A 14,647-nucleotide genomic window follows, 5' to 3' on the forward strand; every position below is an offset into this window, starting at 1 on the left:
TCGCAGACCATGGGTCCCTTTTACTTGCTGCCTGTGCAAGTTTTTTTGCCTCCCACTGTTGGGTCCTTGCACTTTTTTTCTTGTTTCCTCTATGTCAGTTTGACTATTTTCGCCATCCCTTTCGCCTTCCTTAATATTGTCTCCCTTCCCCTAGGAACTCAGTTTAAAGCCCTCCTGATCTAGTTCTTGAGACTGTTGGCAAAAACATTTCTTCCAATTTCTCGATTTAGACATGAGTTTATACAGTAGGCTTAACACATTTAGTACTTTGTTTACTGAAAATGTCCTTAGGAGTCAATGCAGGCAGTACTTGGTTTATGTCCATGTGATTTCTATTGGTTCTCAAAAGAGAGGTTGATTGTTGTAAGTGTGTCAGTAATAGTGCTCTGCATGTATCATTAGGAGAGTACATTTTGCATCTGCCTGAAAGTGACCATAGATTTAAGCACCACCACTGCTTGCCAGTTTAGCCTTATTTTGCTGACTGAAGGCTTTTCTGTTTTGGCAAGCTTTTGGCCAGATTTCTTGGGAATATATTTTGTTTTGATGTCCTGTTATTCTTTATAAAGTATTATGTTTTTAAAATAAGGTTGGGTTTTGTTTTTTTTTGGTAGTTTGATTTTATTTAAGGTTAATCAAATTCATTTTCTTTGTAAGTAGCAGTGACTGAATGTTGAAAGGAGCTTTTTTATTGTCAGCTTGACACTTCATTATAGATATTCTTCTCGTATGTTTATTATACACGGTTCAAAATTTGTTTTTACTTTTGATTAATGAAACTGAGCTGTCATATATCAAATGCAATAAAAAGTCTAGATTTTTAAAATTACTGTAACTTCAAATGATAGACCCAAGTGTAGTAACTAGCACTGGTAGATCTGGTAGATCCTTAGTTTTGTCTTCAGTTTAACTGTATTTTAATCCATGGAATTTATTTTAAAAGTCTTAAACTTCATGGTCTCATACATAGGGTTTTATCTCATTAGCTGCTCCTACCAATAGGAATTGCTTCTTCCAGCAAAGATGAAGGAATTAATTCTCTGATCCCATTATATCTGCTTTGGAGTGGCAGGGCTGGGGGGGGGGGGGGTACTGGAGCAGATTTGAAAAGTACAGGAGGGACAGTCCAATTTGCAAGTAGCATTGACTTAAAACACTCCTTAGATCTCAAACTTAACAAAATGTCTGTATATTCTTGGACTAATTATGTATTAATGTATTTTACAGCACATTGTGCTTTATACACATATGATGGAACCATAGTTGTCGAATCCTCCAGATATGTTTAAATAATGCTGCATGTGCTAATGAAAAGTTTGCATGGGCATATTTGCACATCCCTGTTCCAGACTTAATCTTCCTTATTTCTCCTCAAATTCATCCTCTTAAAAAATTATTATGCAGGTAAAACATTTCCTTTCCAAAACATGTAGTGAGGTCCTAGATCCCCCTCCCATACAGTATGAAACCTTGCTTTTTTCATTACCTATCGCTTGACTGTAGATGGCAGTACTGTATTACATATAGTACTAGACAAAATGTTAGTCACTCTCCAAAGTGATATTATATGACAATACTGTATATCATTCAAAAGGTGAAACATTTTCTAATATAAATAAAACCCCACAAAAATCTGTTTGCCCAGAAAGTAACTTAGGCCCAAAACAGACGTGCAAAAAGCGCCATCCTGGGGCCAAAATTAGGGCTCCTGGTGCCATTTTGGCATGCATGTGTTCACATGGCACACACGCCGATGACATGCCTTGTGCGTCACATCCAAATGGGGTGGCACACAAGAGACATCACCGTGCTGCTCCAGGGCGCTAATGGTGCCGCACCGGCACAGAAAGCAGCTGTGTTTCGCAGCTCCTTTTGGGAGTGGACCATTGCCGTGCCTGTGCAGTTGCCGTGGCAACGATCTGGGGAGAAAGGGGTGGCATCTCGCTGCCCCTTCCTGCCCGTCTGTACAAGGCCTTAGTGGCCAGCAAGTTCCACATAGGTGTAATGTTGACTATACCAGTTAGTATAAAGCAGACTCATAAGTTGATAAGTCTCCAGCTGCAACTGCAATTTATTCCTTTACAAATACCAGCATGAGCATCATGGATGAGGTCTGACAACCACAGGAACCTCAGGCTTATCCTTCTATAGCAGCAGTAAAGGATTAGAAGATATTTCTAGTTCTTTTCTCCAAGTTTATTTACAGAGCAGTAAAAGCAGATTGGCTCTAAAGAAACATTACACCATAATGTGCTGGCAAAATCTGTTATGCTTTTGATTATTATAAAAGGACCTCAAAAATATTGCTATGTTTTATTCAGGTTTAATAAAGCAACTCCAGGAGGGGCACATGAGGGGTGGGGGGCAGAAGTTGAATTTCAGAACAAACTATGGTCTGTGTTAAAATAAAATAAATTCAGTTTATTGGAAACAAATTACTCTTGGAATAGAAAATGCACTTTTCAAATGCATTTAATGAAGCCAAGAGTGTTATTCTACTTTAATTATTCAGAATTATAAACCACTTCCACAACCCATCATTGTGGAGAAGGCTGTACAGATTTTAATTAGGCAGTGATGAGGGAACAGGGAACCAAGGAAGGACGTTTCTTGATAAATTACTTAGTTCTTAACACCCATCAGTGGAATCTGATTTGGTCTAAATTAAAATATTATAGTTGTTATTTATATAAAATGATTACAAAAAGCCAAAAGTGCATGTCTTGATAGGTGATATATGTTTCTTGGGGCGGGGCAGTTATACTCTTAAAGCTATGTCATAATTGGCTGTTGTGGCAAGATTTGGACTTTCATGTTTTGTTTTGTTTTCTGATTTCTGGTAAGTGCTTTTACTTTATGTCTTTGGGAGGTATAATATTATATTGGCTGAGGAGACAAGAATGTGTTTTGCTCATTCGTTCCCCACCACCTTCCCAGTTATAGTCAGCATTTCTTATAGTGATGATAATGTCCTGACAGTGTAAATGTTTTCCCTGTGATTCTATCCACAAGTATAACACTGTGTTCTAGAAACTGTGACATACCCAGCCTTGGACTTAATAGCAGATATAATTAGTGGGCAACATCACTCTTGTCAGTCACTATTTTCAGGGGGAGCTATGTGTGCCCCTCTAAATAAAGAGTTCTGACCTATACAGTGGTCCTTTACCTTAGGCGGGTTATCCATTCCAGACCCCACCCCCTGCGTAAGGCAAAAAGCGCGTATACTCAAGCCCCATTCAATATAATGGGACTCGTGCTTGCGGCACGTGGGCCATTCATCTTTTTGTCGCACGGCTTCAGCATAAGTTGAAAGCCATGTATAGTGCACCTGCGTATGGCGCAGGCGCACTGTATTTTTTGGTTAGATTTTTATTCTCTCTGTTATTTCTGCTTTAAAGTGAGTATAAAGTGTTTTATGCTCACTTTGCATAGCTGTTTGTTTTAATATGCTTGCCAGCATAGACACCTGAATAGTCAAGCAAATTGTCTAAATTCATCCTTTACCTCTTCATAGGGCTGTTTTATGGGCTTAGGAAATTGTAAAGGTTCTCTTTATTTGGAGAACTTCTGGGTGATGCCTTATTTTAATTCTGGATATGTGTATTGTGCTTATTTTCCTTACAGAAACAAAGTAGTGCATTCTGTAATAGTACAGGTACAGTAGATAGTTCTTCGCTGTCACTGCATTTTCCTTGCCAAGATGGGAGATGTTCCCTACCCTTGTCTGCTGTGCTAATGTAGAATCAGAGATTATAACCACTAATGATAACTTGTGCAGTTTCTCTATCACTCTTACTTGCCTTTGTGACCCTCTTGTTGCTTTGGCTTTCAGTGTTTTACTGTGAAAATCTGTGGACTTGGGAGCAGTTGCTTGCTGTACAGGTTGACACCATGGGTTTGTCTTTCAGCCTGTTGAAAATAGATAAGACTATAGATTTTTTAAAAAAAAATTGCAAAAGGTGACTGCTGAAACACTCCTTATCTTGACACTATTCAACTATTCAGCCATTACAAGAGGCAGCTGTTCGGCTAATGTTCTTCTTCATGCAGACAGCAGCAAAGCTTAAAAAGATGGAGATGGTCCAAAATAGCTAGTTTGGTGTACAGCTTAGATTCCTGTGTTGGCAGCATTGTTTGCATGGCTGGGTAATTCATACTGAAGCTGACAGGAGAGAAAGTAGCATGCAAAGGAAGATAAGCTGAAAGCTTTGGTGTTATAAATACAGAAATAGAATTTTGCATTCAGGTTGATTGTCTAGCTGAAATAAAGTGCTATGTCTTGAAAAGATTAACAGAAGAAAACAACTACCACCACACCTCCCTTTTTGTGGGTGCTACTCTGCGAGGTTTCTGAGGTATATCCACAGCATTCTTCAGGCCATTGCTGTAGTTGTACTAGGTCCTTGCAAAGATAATGAACTACAAAAAGAACACTTTACACCAGTGCTCTTCATAGTAGTGTTCCCTGGAGAATGTCACAGAAAGAAAGAAACATATTCATTGGCTACAAACCTATTGCTGGTTCCTGGGACACTGGGAGGGAGGGGAATGGTGTGCCCAAGAACGTATACATGAATATGTTGAAGTCTGAGTTTTGACTGGACATTCACGTTCTTGTTTTTAAACCATGCCAGTGTTACTTTGGCCATTGGTCAGTGTCATGCTTAACCTCCACCCCAGTCCTAACTTCCTTGTGGACTGAAACAGAGATTCCTCTTGAACTATCCATCATTTTATTCCATCCATCTTGGCCTCATTCCTGACCAGCTTTCCAGTCACTGCAGAGGAAATGTGTCTTTGCAACATGTTCTCAGGAATACAAGCACTGTCATCTTTCTTCTACAAATAGTGTTTTGCAAGAAGCTTGAAAAATTCAATTTTGGTCTCATTGGACCAGGGAAACATCTTCCTCATGTTTACTGTGTTTCCTACATGCTTTTTTGCAAACTCCAAACAGAATTTGATACTAGTTTGTTTTAGAAGTAGCTTTCTTCTCATCACTCTCCCATAACACCCAGCGTAGTGGACTGCCCAGGTGATACTTGTTCCATTGACAGTTTATCTGATTTCAGCTGAGGATTTCTCTAGCTCCTTCAGAGTTACCAATGGCCTTTTGATTGTTTCTCTGAACAATGCCCTCCACACCCTGTCACTAAGTTTGTGATGATGGCCTTTTCGGGCAGAGTCAAGGTTGAAACAGATTATTTTCATTTTATAATAATGGATTTAATTGTGCTCTGGGGAATGCTTACATTTTGGGGATTTTAAAATAACCCAAGCCTGGGTAGTGCTTCTGCACAGCTTGCTTCTAGATTTGTTTTGATAGCTTTTTGGCTTGCTTAATGTTCTTCATTTAGATATACTCTCCAACAAACTCTGAAGCCTTCCAGAAAGAGGTGTATCCCATCTGGGATCTTGTAGTGCTGGAATTGCATACTGGTAGACTCTATGTAAGATCTGATGTCTGAAGTTTGAGGCCCAGGAGCCATGTGACAGAATGAACTCCCATCACTAGTTCCAGCTTTGCCAACCTAACGGTTTTAAAGCATGTAAAAGTACAAGTAGATAAATTGGTACCACTTTGGTGGGTAGGTAACAGTGTTCTGTGCAGTCATTCTGCCACAGAGTTGTCTTTGACAACGCTCGCTCTTCGGCTTAGTAATGAAGATTAATACTGCCCCCATAGTCAGACACAAATTGACAATCATGTCAAAGGGGAAAACTTTACCTTTACTTTTACCTTTGATTCTGTTTAGTGCCTAATGTGACTTCTAATGGCAGTGAATGGCCAGGGCTTATTTAGATGTATCACAGCAAAGGGGTGAATAAGTACACAACCAACAATTGCAAGTTTGTTTGTTTTTTAAAAAAAATTTGTTCCACAATATAAATATTTAGCAGCTTTACAGTGTTGGGTATCTTGTGTACAGCAAGTGGTAATATTAATTATTAAATCTCTTTCACTTCCAGGTTGCAACACAAGGAAATAAGGAAAAGTTAAAGGGGCTGAATACTTCTACTAGCCATAGTGCTACTTAATATTTCCCATTGTTTGAAGCCATTCTGTTAGATCTAGAGAATACTAATTAGTTTAATAAATGTTTTGCTTCACTATATTCGTAAAGGAAGCTAATTTGTTGCATGTGTTTAATTGTCAGTGAATATTTTCACCATATTTTCATTTACAGGTAACAGCTGTGCCACTAGACTTTTACTGCAATGATCAAAGTGCAGAGCATGAGCGAAAAGCACTTAAAGAAGGAGGGAATGTTGAAGCAAAGCAGTGTGTATTACATGGTGCACCAGAACTTGCAGTTGGCTGGCTGAGACGATGCTCTCATTTGTTTCCTGAGCATCCAGGAGGACTGCTGGGAATCAGACCTCCAAATGGCTGGTCTTTCATCAGGATACCAGGTAGGCTGCAGTCCTTGGACTGAATAGTTTCATAATGAAAACAGAATGCAATGAGCCTAAAACATTACATATTTTTTGTGTTATATACAGTTGTCCCTCTGGATTCGCGGACTTCAGATTCACTGTTTTGATTATTTGCGAATGGGAGGGCAGAGACAGAAGGGCAGGGAGATGAAGAGAGTCAGGGACGCTCTTGCCTCTCTTCATCTCCCCACCTTCCTGTGTCTTCAACCGACTCTGGGAAGAGCCAAGCGAGTGCCTGCTTCTCCCCTTCCTCTCACCCTCCAGTGCCTTCAGCCAGTGCTGGGAAGGGATTGAAAGACGGGGGAAGAGGAGAAAAAGACACATGCTTGCCTCCCTTCATCCCTTCACCCTTCAGTCCCTTTCCACAGCCGGCTAGAAGGATTGAAGGGCAAGGGGAAGAGGAGAAGTAGGCACATGCCTGTTTCTCCTCATCCTCCCTTCCTTCAGTCCCTTCCCAGCACTGACTGAAGGGACTGAAGGGTGAGGGGAAGAGAAGAAGCAGGCGCACGCCTCTTTCTCCTCACCCCCCCCCACCCTCCTGTCCCTCTAGCTGGCTGTGGGAAGGGACTGAAGGGCGGGGAGATGAAGGGAGGCAGGCGCACGTGTGTGCCTCTTTCACCCCAACCACCTGTCTCTTTAACTAGTTTCCCAGAGCTGGTTAAAGGCATGGGAGGGTGGAGGAAGAGCCGAGCAAGCTCTCTGGTCCCTCCCATGTCTTGGACAGCCATCCCAGGCATCAGAGGGGAAGTGGGAGGGGCTTATCTTATTACGAATTTTCCATATTTGTGGAGGTACTGTTCCTCTAACCCCAGCGAATCCGGAGGGACAACTGTATTTGTTTGCTTCATTCCTATAAATATTCAAACCCCTATGCAAGCAATCTACGTCTAAGAGCTAGAAAATAAATAAAGCTTCTTTTGAGGGGAGTTTTCCTCCAAAAATTTTCAAAGGATGGTTATGGGTGTAAATGGTGCTTGCTTAATTAGACCTAGAATATATTTGATTGCTCTCTTGGGCTGCAATATGCATCTTTATTACCTCCACACCATACTGAGTGTCTGGGCCAAATTAGATATAAATGTCTGTATATAGGTCATCAATTTATTTTGAAATTACCAAGGCACTATCTTCCCTTTCATCTTTTTCTTCCACTCTCATATGCTCCCAGACTATATTTTCTGGTTGTGATTGCTGATGAATTGCTGTTATGGTTGAGTTGCCTTATTAAAACTTTATTTGTTTGAATTCCTGTAGATATTCTCTTGTATTCAGCCTCCCCCTCTCAGTTCTAGCAATTAATCTGTTAGGGATGTGTTTTGTCTCTAATCCACATACATATAAATGCATATTCATGAACAACTAACCAAACAGAAGTGCTTAACCTGTCATTTTATTTAGTAACTCTTAAAGCATCACATCAGGGACATAATATAAGGAAAGGTAGATAACATATGTAATATAAAGCAGGGGCAGATAGTCCCCAAACAGTAATGTTGCTGACCTAATTATATTGCCTTGTTGACATTGCTTAAATCATTGCCATATCCCTAAAACACTCCACACTAGTCTTCTCACTCCCATTTTGATCCCTTCACACCCTCTTCCTCCCAAATGCCCCAGTGTTTCTCTTTTTGCCCCAGCACCGCTTCCCCAGACTGTTTTGTTGTGCAGGAGGATACTCTGGCCCTCTAGTGCACCATAGAAAGAGGGCACAGTTGCCATTGCTCTGCTACTAGATTTCAACAGCAGCAGCAATTCAGCAGTCCCAGTAGATTGAGAGGGATACAATGTGACTCCCTGACCCTAGGATTTTGGATTTAATATTTCTTAAATGTCCATAAAAACAAAATATTGGAGCCCACCTAAAAGAAAGAACCATCTCCACCTCCCTATTAATTTGGATATCTCATATCATCTAGTTTGGGAGAAGGTTCACTGAAGAGTCTAAAAAACTTAGTGAAAATCATGACCAGATGTGTAAGGGAGGATAAGATAAAGGCTTTCATGGTGGCATCTGTTGTTTTCTGTGGCTTTTCTGGGCTATGTAGCCGTGTTATGGAATAATTCATTCCTGACATTTTGCCTGCATCTGTGGCTGGGGCCACTCTGAAGATGCCAGCCACAAATGCAGACAAAACATCAGGAATAAATTCTTCCAGAATCCGGCCACATAGCCCAGAAAACCCACAGATAACAATGGAGGAGATACAGGTTTGCACACTGAAGCTGCTGAAATAGATTTCTACTTATTAAGAATATATTCTAGAGCAGTTGTGAGTTTTTTTCCTCTATCATGCCTTTAAATATTCTTGTGGCTTTTAAATAAATGCAGAGCAGTTTGTTGTGAAATAAAGTAAAATTGACAGGAGATGCTGGTAGGCCTTCAGCCGTGTCTCTGTTTTCATCTGCGTATTGTTTCTCTTGTGTTTGTCTTTTCCTTTCCTTTCTTTTGTTTCTCTTGTGTTTGTCTTTTCCTTTCCTTTCTTTTGTTTCTTTCTTTATATTTGCTTCATAAGCCTGATAGCAGGCAGAACTTCTAATTTCCCTTTGTGTATAGTGCTTATCACTAGGACACTAATGACGTTTGTACCATACTGAAATTTGGGAGATGATTGCTGTGCAATGAACAAAATAAAAATATAAATAAACAAATGAAAAGCAACAGATTAATAATTGTTTCTGAAATAACAGAAAACAGTCTAAAGCTATTATAAATAGAAATATGAGAGTAAGAAACTTGGATTGTTAGAAGTATTGACCAAAGGGAAAAGTATTTTATGAAGTACAGTATGTTAATGAGCAGAAACTATACATACAATAGTGCTTACAAATATACAATAAAGCTAGAATTAATCATTTAAAGAGAAATCTCTCTGGCTGGTCACTCTTTATTTTCTGGTAGAATGGAGGAGCAATCCACAAATATATGGGTCTTCCCCATGCACCAGTAGCCCAAAGTTCTTTTCAATTGCAGACATTGACTTCCCTCTCCTCTTTACCAGTTCTTAAATTCTGCTTTGCCAACAGGTCACGGTTTTATTTCTCTTCTCCCTATCCTATCCTATCCTATCCTATCCTATCCTATCCTATCCTAACACTTAACTAAAATAATAGCAACAGAACCTCTAAAGAAAAAGAGAAAAATACCTGAATGCAATATTAATGAAAATGGTCTGTGAATACCAACAGATAAAAAGAAAAGAATAGCGCACAATGAGCTAAATTTGGCAACCACACCAATAATCCCAACCCCTCATTTTTGATCAATATGTGTAGCTGTAATACAAAGTTGATTCAGATTACTTCAGGGAAGTGCTACAGAAAGAAATAATCAGTAGATTTAAATTGTGTGTCTGAGGAATGAATAAGAAAAATGTATATGAAGGTAGATCAGACTGAGAAACAAACCATGTCTTGTCTGTAAAGCAACCTATAAGGTGAATTGTTTTTCCCTCTAGAAAATGGTTTTATTTCAGAAAACGAAAGGACAGTTAGCATGGGTCTGGAGCTGCATGCATATGCAGCATGCATTTGTTATCAAAATTCAGCAGAACAACAGCAAAAATGTAGCATTTCACTTTAAAGTATATTTTTCCTTCTAAACAAAAAATGAACCTTGCAGGTAAATTTGTGCTTCCAAGTGCATGAATCTCCTTGCTTGTTTTGAATGAAAAACTGTGCTTTTACAGTGAAAATATTGGATTTTCTTCACCCTCTCCCACTAGTATATCACTGAATTTAAGCTACATTTTGGTAACAGAACACTATAGAAATGCACCAGCAGTTTCCCACCTCTGTTTTAGAAAGTGAAAAATAACTCAAGGAAGAAATCAGTAGAGAGTTATATGTTAGGCTGCAGTGTTCCAGTGCAGTAAGTGAGCAACAAAACAGCTGCTGTTGTAGTTAACTCTCCCCTTCTCTATTAGATGCTGTGTTCCCTGTTGTGATCAATGTGGGAATCTCTCGAGGCTTTTCCTGTTCTTAGAAAGAAAAATGGTCTTAGATTAAATTGCAGGAAATGTCTGAGTTCTTTTCAAATTGATAAAAAGTGCCAAATTGACTAACTGTTTACTAGGAGAGCTAGATAGTTTCTCACTGACCCCATTATGCCCTGCAGATTTCTCAGAGAGAGAAGGTGGTTGCTGGAAAGCAAGTTGTATTTTCTTTAAATATTTTATTTATAGCCTACCTTACTGAGACCTGGAGTGGCTCTGTTAGCTGTTTTACCATCTATTTTTATATTAACAGTGCAGTATTGTCTAATTACACACTGGATTAAACCTAGTCCCTCAGAAAATTCCTTCTCTGGGGTTCTTTTGAACAGTTTTTTTGACCATGAAGAAGATTAACTTATTTTCCCCAAGAAACTCAATAAACAGTTTTTTGTGGGTTTTTCAGGCTATGTGGCCATGTTCTAGAAGAGTTTATTCCTGACATTTCGCCAGCATCTGTGGCAGGCATCTTCAGAGAACTCAATAAACCCTGACTAAAAGCAGATCATCCTTTGAGTGAAAGAAAACTAATTTGGAGAGAGCATGGTGGCACAAATTTATGTCTGAACACATTTTTCTCTGTTTAATTCTTATATGGCTTGTCTGTAAAAGAAGCTATCAGGAGAATTGTTTTTTTTCCCTCTAGAAAATGGTTTTATGCTCTCAGTTTAGAAAATATGATTGTCTTTGATCCAATTTTTGCTTCTGGCAATAGCCCCATTCCTTGAGTGGAGTTCCATTCAAGAACAGATAATAGGGAGGACTTCTATCCAAAAAACAGTCCTGGCAGGTTAGAGGCCCTTCCAAATGAAATTGGGCCTGCAGAGAAGGAGAAAGTTGGTGAAAATTGTCCACTACCCCTTCTACTAGTGGGATCATCTATTGTACAGAAACCTTCTGTTCTAAGTTAGGATCCGTTGCATTCTCTCTCAGTGAAAAAGGAGCCATCCAAGAAAGGATTAATTCTAGTTGCCATCCAGGCAAGGCAAGAGATCATGTATTAATTTTGAAGAGTATTTCTTGTTTGAACCCTAGTTCCTCCTCAGTTCTTTTTCCTTGCCTTAACCAGGAAAAGTTGTATACTTGCTCCTCCACTTTCTCTTGTTTCCTCTGTCTTCCATGCTGCTTTTCTCTCTGTCCAGTTTGCCTCCCCCCCAAAAAACCCCACAGTCTCATGACATGTTGTCTCTCTCCATTTCACATCGCTATTTTCCTAGTATGTGAGAGTTGCCTGGGATGTGCGAGCACTCTTAAAAGACACCCCCTCCCCCCCGGTGGCTGTAAAGATGTGCACTTGCTTACAGTCCCTACTGCTCCTCCAGAACCACTGCTGCAGTTTGGGAGCTTGAATTAGCTGGAGAGAAAATAAACATTTGTTGTTGTTGTTAGCTGCCCTTGAATCAGTTCCAACTCATGGCAACCCGTGGATGAGACATATCCAAGAAACCCTATCCTCCACTGCCCTGCCCAGATCCTGTAAGCTCTTGCCCACCCCCACCCCCCATCCCCTATTGAGTCTATCTGCTTTGTGGTCTTCCTCTCTTTCTTCTACCCTCTGCCTTTCCTAGCATTATTGTTTTTTCCAGTGATCCGTGCCTTCTCATTATGTGGCCAAAGTACGATAATCTCAACTTGATCATCTTTGCTTCCAAAGAGAGCCCTGGTCTGAGCTGTTCGAGAACCCATTTGTTTGTCTTTGCTTTCCATGGTATCCTAAGTATTCTTCTCCACATTCTGAATGAGTTGATTTTCTACCTGCTTCCTTCACTATCCAGCTCTCACATCCATACATGGAAACTGGGAATACAATGGCCTGAACAACTCTGACTTTAGTGCTCAGTTGTATGTCTTTGCTCTTCAGTATCTTTTCCAGTTCTTTCATAGCTGCCCAATCCTAGTCTTCTTGTTTCTTGACTGCAGTCTCCATTCTGGTCAGTGTTTGATCCTAGATATGGGAATCCTTTAACTATTTCAATATCCTCATTGTCTAGATTGAATTTGTGTATTTCCTCTGTGGTCATTATTTTTGTTTTCTTTATGTTCAGCATCAGATTGGCCTTTGCACTTTCATTTTTGACCTTCCTTATTAACTGTTCCAATTCCTGAATGTCTTCTGCTAATATTATGGTGTTGTCTGCATATCTTAGGTCAGGGGTTGGCAACCTCCGGCCCGGGGGCCGGATCCGGCCCCCGGAGGCCTTCGTTGCGGCCCCTGGGGGCGGTTGCCGCTGCCGCGTGAAAAAATAACAGCGCCCATAGCGGCAAAAAGCCGCGCTGGGCACCGCCATTTTTCGCCCAAAATGGCGCCGAAGTCTCGCGTGACTGAGTTCGGCGACATTTTGGGCGAAAAAATGGCGCCGCCCAGAGCGGCAATAAGCAGCTCTGGGCGCCGCCATTTTTCGCCCAAAATGGCGGTGCCCAGAGGCGAAGTATTGCGTGACCTCGGCCTCCAGGAGGCCCGATGCGGCCGAGGGAGCCCTCAAATAGGGCTCCGACGGCCGCATCGGGCCTCCTGGAGGCCCGATGCCGTCGCTGGTGCCCTCAAAGAGGGCTCCGACGGCCGCATCGGGCCTCTGGAAGGCCCGCTAAAGCCGTCGGAGCCCTGTTCGAGGGCCCCGGCGACGGCATCGGGCCTCCTGGAGGCCCAATGCCGTCGCTGGCACCCTCAAAGAGGGCTCCGACGGCCGCATCGGGCCTCTGGAAGGCCCGCTGAAGCCGTCAGAGCCCTGTTTGAAGGCCCCGGCGACGGCATCGGGCCTCCTGGAGGCCCGATGCCGTCGCTGGCGCCCTCCAACAGGGCTCCGGCGGCAGCAGCGGGCCCCTGGAAGGTCCAATGCCGCCGTCGCAGCCCTGTTTGAGGGCTCCGGCAGCGGCAGCGGGCCTCCTGGAGGCCTGATGCCGTCGGTGGCACCCTCCAACAGGGTTCCAGCGGCGGCAGCGGGCCTCCAGGAGGCCCGGTGCCGTCACTGGGGTCCTCCAAGAGGCTTTTTTGCTGGCCTCTGACAGGGCCTGGGGCCCCGTCAGGGGCCTGCAAAGATGGGGAGGCCTGGCCCCCGGAGGATGAAACTCCACCCCCAGCATGTGGCCCCACCCCGGAGGGTAGAAGCTACACCCCTGGCATGCGGCCCCGCCCCGGAGGGTGGAAGCTCCACCCCCGGCATGCGGCCCTGCCCCCGGAGGGTGGAAGCTCCACCCCCGGCTTCGGCCCCCCAGTCGCCTGAGAGACAGCAACCCGGCCCCTGGCCCAAAAAGGTTGCCTACCGCTGTCTTAGGTTGTTAACGTTGCTTTCTCCTATATTTACTCCTCCTTTCTCTGATTCTAATTCTGCTTTTCTTATGATATTTTAAGCATATAAATTAAACAAGTAGGGTGATAGGATGCAGCCTTGCCTGACCCCTTTGCCTATTGGGAACCACTGTTTCCCTGAATTCTGTACTGATGGTGGCCTCTTGTCCTTGGTACAGATTCCTCATTAGGACTATCAGATGTAGTAGTATGCCCATGTCTTTGAGTGCGTTCCATAGCTTTTTGTGATCTATACAATCAAATGCTTTGCTGTAGTCTATAAAACACATGCTGATTCTTTTTTGGAATTCTTTGGTGCACTCTATTAGCCATCACATGTTTGCAGTTTGACCCCTAGTGCCCCTTTTCTGAATCCTGCTTACACCTCTGGAATTTCTCTCTCCATGTATGGTTGGAGTTTATGCTGCAGAATTTTGAGCATTATTTTGCTTGCATGTGAGATTAGTGCTATTGTCCTATAGTTGCTGCAGTCTTTTATATCTCCTTTCTTGTGAATTGGTATGTAAACAGTTAAACATTGTTTCTTCAACAAATAAGTTTTGTTGAAGCTGAAATCATCTCTGCCTCTGATCTTGCGGAGGCTGCTGAAGTTGCTTGGCTGCCCCAAATGCCAGATCTTGATCATATGGCTACCACTGCTAGTGCAGATGAACAGTTAGAAGAAGTCATAGATACAGAAGGGATGGATCGCCTTAATTCCCCAACCACTTCTTTTCCACAAGGTGAGCTCTCTGTTTCTCCTCAGCAAAGCTCAATCAGAGTTGCTTGGGGTGGAAAGCCTAAGCAAGCAATTCAGTTGAGGGACAGGCCTAAGCATGGGGGCTGTTTTGAATCGCAAGCAGAAGCTAGTCATTTCGAGTAAGCTTTTCCAGTACCTTCCTCTGTTCCTGTGTCATTTTCCATTCAG

General features: G+C 42.2%; 1 protein-coding gene across 3 annotated transcripts in view; it reads left to right on the forward strand.

Moving 5' to 3' along the window:
- Positions 1-14,647, forward strand: part of INO80 (INO80 complex ATPase subunit) — a 107,423-nt gene that overhangs the window by 69,801 nt on the left and 22,975 nt on the right. For all 3 annotated transcript variants that reach the window (XM_089521919.1, XM_089521920.1, XM_089521921.1), the window contains one exon: positions 6,192-6,417. In XM_089521919.1, the coding sequence (XP_089378045.1) occupies positions 6,192-6,417 (226 nt within the window). The remainder of the gene's footprint in view (positions 1-6,191; positions 6,418-14,647) is intronic.

The sequence above is a fragment of the Sceloporus occidentalis genome, unplaced genomic scaffold, assembly GCF_023333645.1.
Source record: "Sceloporus occidentalis isolate IW3139 unplaced genomic scaffold, rSceOcc1.0.p SCAF_4, whole genome shotgun sequence".
Taxonomy (NCBI): domain Eukaryota; kingdom Metazoa; phylum Chordata; class Lepidosauria; order Squamata; family Phrynosomatidae; genus Sceloporus; species Sceloporus occidentalis.